Raw genomic sequence first — 6,583 nt, 5'->3', positions numbered from 1 at the left:
TTGTGTGTGCCCTAATTACAGTGCTCTGGGGTTTGTACAACATATATATATTACATTGTTTTTGGAGAGTAATTCAGCTGTTTTCTGATACAGAACTGATGATGGTTGAAAAGTGCAGCCGACTACACTAACCAAGGAAATTAATTCACACTGCTGCATTTTTAAACTCCGCCCTCCCTGTTACCACACTGAGCATGCTGACACTCTGCTGCCCCCTAGTGCCCATGTGTCTTCACTGTATCTCTGCCCTCCTGATGCTGGCTGTTGTAGAAGCCTTCAGTCCAGCCATAGTGTGACTAAGAAAGTCTCACTGTGCTCACAGTAACAGTCTACTCTCTCCACTCCACATGTTTGCTTGTGTTCTGCCTTAGCATTCATTTCATGCCTGAACTGACAGACTGGAAAGTTTTCACGGATTAAAGTTGGAAACCAGTTTATTCTGGTTGAGAGAACTATTCCTGTGCGTTTTTAGCCTGTGAAACACATCACTGCTGTGTCCCAAATATTATGGAGCCCTGAAAACAAACTGCAGAAATGTGTGTAAATAATATTTAATAAAACTTAATTGTGAATGAAAGTTTCTCCTGCTCTGATTGGAGGTTCTGAGCACAGACGGGTGTCTGTGATGTTTGTGTGCACAAATCAAACTGACTCTGCTTTTCATTCAAAGTCTTTATTAAAAAGCTGCTCACAGACACACTAAACCAAATGCTTATTACAGTGGTTGATTGGTCAGCTCTCCTGACCTGAACCCCACAGAGAATCTGTTATTATGAAGCTGAAGATGAGAAACAGCTCAGACACCATCATTTTCCTCAAATACGTCCAATGGACGAATTGAAAAGCAGAATTCATGAGCACATTGCTTCATCTTTACATGAAATCAGACAGTAAAGTGAGCGGTCCACACACAGAGTCAACGTCTACTTTCTGTCAGTAAACCCTCACAGATAGATAAACAAATGTTCTGAATGCACTGTGACTAAAATACAATGAGGTTACATCTCCTGTTACACTAATGTTTTTGATTTCATGTGTAGTTTGTGCATTGTTTAGTTCCCCTGTGACTTATTAGTTTGATCCTGTTGACCTGTGTCTCATTTTCCTCTCAATTCTTTGTCAGGTTGTCTGCTGTAGTTTGGATTTTTGATATTCAGTTTTCAAACCTTTGTTGTGGATTTGCTGCTGCATACATACATCCTTGGGACCACTTCCTTTTTAATCATGAAAGCATATTCTTCTTTTCTGTGGTTTGTTAAAAATCAAAAAGCTGATCTGGTCTGAAGCGCTGATGGTTCCTGACAGTCTGCAGCTTTTGTCTGAGGAACAACACACTCTGCATCGTCGTCATTATGAGGTTATAATGTTAGAGAAACATCTGGGTCCTGTTCCAGACAGCAGGTGCAATAACTCTGAGCTTTCTATCTCACAGTCACCTCCTCCTGAACAATCATTTCTTTGGAAAATGGCATCAACATTCCCAGACTATCACTTAGACCTCAGTGAGATGACCCAGGCCTAAACTTTCTGATGAGCATCAATAACAGATCCTGTGACATGATTTAGTAAACAGCTGTATTCTTGTATCACACTAAAAACAGAGCACATATTTTCCTTGTGAAGTGTCCACACAGTGTCAGCCTGGTGTGAATGTTTGAATGAATCTTAACTGTCAGACTGGTGAACAAGCTTCCTCTCACACTCTGTACTCTGTGCTTCATCTCATTCTGCAGACATAACATTACAGGGAACCTTCCATGTGGAAACATGTTCCAGGTAGAACATCTCACTGAGGCTTATTCGTTAGCTGTTAGTAAAGGAAGAACAAACATCTTCAAGCTCGTGTTCTCAGAGCATCACTGAGCTTCACTGAGCAGCAGAAACATACATGATCTTGTCAGAGTGGAGGTGTGAGCTTCACGTCTTCTCCTCACTCATCAGCTCCTCGTTCTTCATTCGGACTAACAGACCCCTCAAACTCTTCGATTTCTCACCGAAGGAAAGGAGTCATCTTTGTCCAAATGGCCAGCGAAGCCCTGTCTGCCTTGGGTTACTGACGAGTTGAGCTGATGAAGACAAACACATAACGTCACATGACCCAGTCACACATGTCACATGATTTAAAGATTAGAGATGTCATCAGAGAGAGAGATGAAGAAGAAAGTCTTTAAGAGCCATCAGCTACCAGCTTCAAACTTTACGATTATTCAGAGCAATATCTAATACTAGTGACAGCACAAATTCCACTGTGTCTCACACACTGTCCAATATTACGAATGAACTAACCCTGGATTATTGTACCTCAGTAGATATATGCAGCTGTCCCTGGTAAATGCAACATGTGCTTGTGACGCCTGATGAAGGCTCTAAGGTCCCTGTTGATACAGCTCTAAGTACTCTAGGATCCCTGTTTGGGTTCTTTCTGTTTGCCATTCACTCGTTACTCCCTTGTGTATATTAGCCCTGTGTTTTCCTTTGTCACGTCGTACCTCCTTATGTGCTGTAAGCATCTCTTTGTTTCTGGTTTCAGTTTTAGTTCTGTGTTTCATACTCAAGGTTTTGGTTTGTTTTTCTGTGAGTTTATGTTATGATGGATGTTTTTCCAGCAAATAAAGCTGCCATTCTAAGTTTTTTTTGTGCACGAGTGTCTGGATTTGGGTCCACATGCAGGCTGCATAACCTCACATGACAATCTTAGCCTCTATGATGTCTGACAGGAGCTTCCATGTGGTACTGAGGCAGGTTATCATCTTGTAGTTGGGTGGGACCGGTCCCTTCAGGGGATCCTTGGGGATCAGGACTGTCCAGCCTTCAGTCAGTTATTCCAGGTGTGTCTCATCCATTAGCGGCTGGTTCATTTGTCCTGCCAGACAATCATGGAGTGCGGTCAGCTTCTTTAACCTGTAGGTATGGATCATACTGGGGCGCAGTGCTGTCCACTGCTTCAGCAGGTGTCGTTACCTGTGGAGCAGAAATGAGCAGCTCCGCCCGAAAAAGTTGTTCTAATGTTACTTGGTGTAACTCTTCACATGCTTTTCCACCTTCTTCTTTTTATGTATTTACCTGTGGAAGTTCTTTCTAATGAATTTCCCTCTCAGCTACATCAGGCCCGATTACAGAAGCAGCAGATTTACAGTTTCATGTCTCCGTTGATTGTGTCAGTGATTAACACAGGTGGGTGATGACAAGCAGATCTCACTACCTTCAGAGGTAATGCTTGGAAGAAACGTGAAGGAAGAAGGAACTAAAACATCACCGATTAAGTTCAGCAGAATTTCTTTACTGCACCAAACAGGAGGGTGAAGCCACTGAATCTCAGCTCACTGTAAACCGTGCACACTTTATAACACACTGACGTACCTTCTACAGTTTTAAGCCTTTTATGTTCACAATACAGGATGACGCCAAAGGCAACAATCAGGACAACCAGGAGAAGCAGGGCACCTGCGAGGACCCAGGGCCAGAGTGGAGGTTCTGTAATCAACACAAACAACCACACCATCATCGAACATGATTCAAATCAGAGTTCACTTCTGCTCTGACTGTTCACAGCACTGACCTTTGACCCTCAGGTATACTTCTGTCCGCCTCAGATCTCGTCCATACTTCCGGGTGGTGCAGGTGTAGGTTCCACTGTCAGAGACTGTAGGGTTCCTCAGAGTGAGGCTGAGGTCTCCAGTCTGCAGAGCGTCGGCTCTCATTGATGTTCGGTTGGAGTAACGATGGTTTTGTTCTTTCAGCTCATCTCCGCTCTGCAGACGCACGTGGACTGTTGGCTTCTTGAACTCATCACGGTCCCACACTGCTGCTGTGGTGTCGCTGGAAACATCCTTTGCTACCTGACAGGGCAGCAGGACAGAATCCACCCCCTCATACACCTCCACACCTGAGGCATGCTGAGAAACTGAGGAGAGAAACATGAAACGGGTGATTCCACAAAGTTGAATCTGTTCTTCAGTGGGAGACTTCTTCAGTCTCAGCTGACTGCAGGTTTCTCAAACCTTATAAACAGTACATTTGCACAATAACTGAAACCTGCCCACTGAATGAACAATAGGCAGGGAGGTCAGTTCCTTCATCATTAAAATGCATATTGTCATGACCACTGATCAGATAACCATTGGGTGTGCCATGGGTTCCCCAGTTCACGCACTGTGGGCAATTTGTACATGGAAGAAGTGGAAAAGAGGGCTTAGCTAATCTACCCTGGAACACCACCAAGCCATTGGTTCAGATATGTGGATGACACCTGGGTGAAAATCAAATCTCAAGACGTACCGCATTTCACGGATCACATTAACTCGGTGGACCGACACATCAAATTCACCAGGGAGGATATGAAAAGAGGCAGGTTAGCCTTCTTAGACTGTGAGATTTCCATCAGTAATGGGGGACATCTAAAAGCTGACGTGTACCGTAAACCTACACATACAGATCAGTATTTAAGGTTTGACTCTCATCATCCACTGGAGCACAAACTGGGTGTCATCAGGATGCTACAAGCAAAAATTTCTGGCACAACTTCACCTACTTCCAAGGTGCATGAAGAGGGTGAAAAAGATCACAATACAGAAACTCCAGCAACACTTGAAGGTAAGACCAACGCTTTTCGGCTTGTGGCCTTCATCAGGGTCCTCATCAGCATGCTAACACACAGAGCGAACACCATCCCCACAGACACAACGGCCAGGGAAGGACAAGAACATCACGTCAGGAGGACCCTGAGTAAATGTGGTTATCCCAGCTGGACTTTTGTCAAAGCTGGAAAGGCACCTAAAGAAAGCTCCAGCTGATCCAGGAGAGAAGGACAACCGCTGCCTAAAAGAAAACCTGTAGTGATCCCATATGTGTCAGGAGTATTGGAGAAGTTGAGACGCATTTTTTCTAACACCAGGTCTCTGTGGCTTTTAAACCCCAAAACACGCTGGACAAAAACTGGTCCAGCCCAAGGATCGGGTCCCCGACACAAACAGAGTAACATATTGTACGCTGTTAAGTGCAGGAGGATTGGCAGGATTTATACATCGGGGGAACCAAACAACCTCTGGCGAAGCCAATGACACAACACAGCAGAGCTGCCTCGTCAGGCCAGGACTCTGCAGTCTGTTCACACCTACAGGCCAGTGGACACTTTCAATGATGAGGATGTAACATCCTGGACAGGGAGGGACGCTGGTTTGAGGGCGGAGTCAAGGAGGCCATTTACGTGAAAAGGGAAAGACCATCTCTGAATGGAGGAGGGGCCTAAGGGTCCATCTGTCACCATCTTACATGCTGTGATTGCAGCCATTCCCCAACTCTCTGTGAATGGGACTCATGGCCATTGATCAGTGGCTGTTGATCTGATTGGTATCATCAGTGAGACTCATAGACCTGTCTTTCCCACAGATGCAGGACAAAGAAGCTCTGTGCGAGTCAGCAGTGGGTGGAGAGCAGAGCTCCAGAGGGTGGAGGCCTCACAGAGCACACATTCATCCAGCAGGACAGAACAAAGCTCCACACAAACTGCACTCATTGTTGTGTTCATAGAGAGAAATGTCTCCATTCACAGCAGAACAGGCGCTCACTGACACGCGCCCAACCATCAGCACAGGTGGGCGGGACTTAATCATGTGTCTCAACATGTGTGCACACAGATGATGATGACCATAATTGCCTACACAAGAATCGACTCCCACAGATCATCTTGCCATCTAACACGTGTCATGTGACCTCAGTCTGTCCTCAGATGACTGTCCCAAAGTTAAGTTCATCCTCAAGAGCGACGAACAATAATAACATCAAAAATAAGTAGAATAAAAACATAAAGTTCTCCACTCTAAACTGATTCCAGACCGACCGCTCAGATCTGCAGCCATTACACTCAGCAGACCTCTTCTTCTAACATGCACAAACACACATTTGCACACACACATGCACCTACACAAAACATAAACATGCAAAAGCACACAGACATGCAAACATGTGCACACACGAAAGAAGAAAATTTCAACAAACTCTGAACATAGTCATTGCAGAATAATAAGTCTTGACACCACTGTGTGTGTGTGTGTGTGTGTGTGTGTGTGTGTGTGTTCCTACCATGCAGGAGGACCACAAACAGCAGCCTCAGCTTCATTCTCAGAGTCCAGTTAAAGAGTGTTTGTGTGACCCAGCTGATCCTCCTCCCAGTTTCCTGGTCTCATCATTCAGAGAGGCAGGACAGGAAGTGGAATGCAGGGAAGCATGGACCACCACCCATATTACAGTGAACCCCAGAATAGTGAAAGGGATGAACTGCACAGCACGACTTGGTCCAGTCTGACACAAAGCACCGCTGAACATGCTGCACAGGGGCAGAGAGGTGGAGGGCATACACGCTCTTTACCATAGGAAGGGTGGAGATAAGCCTCACTGTACCTGTAACACATGTTAGCATGGTGTTTGTTCAGAGCTCTGGTGGGAGCCAGACTCTGATGAGCTCTGTGGTTTGATCCATTAATGAAGCTGTGATGTTGTCTAATTTGTAACCAGCATAATATAAAATAAAATGAACCTGAGCATCATAAACCTGAAACTGCAGTCAGAGATCCTGCTGGGAGTC

The 6,583-nt window shown here is 45.1% G+C and overlaps 1 protein-coding gene across 1 annotated transcript; it reads right to left on the bottom strand.

Annotated features, from left to right (window-relative positions):
* Nucleotides 1-664: 664 nt before the first annotated feature.
* Nucleotides 665-6,235, bottom strand: LOC143416769 (myelin-oligodendrocyte glycoprotein-like). Its single transcript, XM_076882340.1, has 4 exons — nucleotides 6,082-6,235; nucleotides 3,560-3,904; nucleotides 3,361-3,474; nucleotides 665-2,066 (listed from the first exon to the last, which is right to left on the bottom strand). The coding sequence occupies exons 1-4, from the start codon at nucleotides 6,116-6,118 to the stop codon at nucleotides 2,008-2,010; spliced, it is 555 nt and encodes a 184-aa protein (XP_076738455.1). The 5' UTR covers nucleotides 6,119-6,235; the 3' UTR covers nucleotides 665-2,007.
* Between the last annotated feature and the right edge of the window lie 348 nt (nucleotides 6,236-6,583).

This window comes from Maylandia zebra, linkage group LG3 (genome assembly GCF_041146795.1).
Source record: "Maylandia zebra isolate NMK-2024a linkage group LG3, Mzebra_GT3a, whole genome shotgun sequence".
In the NCBI taxonomy this organism is placed as follows: Eukaryota; Metazoa; Chordata; class Actinopteri; order Cichliformes; family Cichlidae; genus Maylandia; species Maylandia zebra.
This window is presented reverse-complemented; position numbering and strand designations above follow the sequence as displayed.

Coding starts and splice junctions, on each gene's coding strand:
- LOC143416769 (XM_076882340.1), bottom strand. CDS start 6,118: ATGAAGCTGAGGCTGCTGTTTGTGGTCCTCCTGCATG. Junction 3,905..6,081: donor GTTTGTGGTCCTCCTGCATG/GTAGGAACACAC, acceptor TTCTCTCCTCAG/TTTCTCAGCATGCCTCAGGT. Junction 2,067..3,360: donor AAGGCTTAAAACTGTAGAAG/GTACGTCAGTGT, acceptor TGTCTTCATCAG/CTCAACTCGTCAGTAACCCA.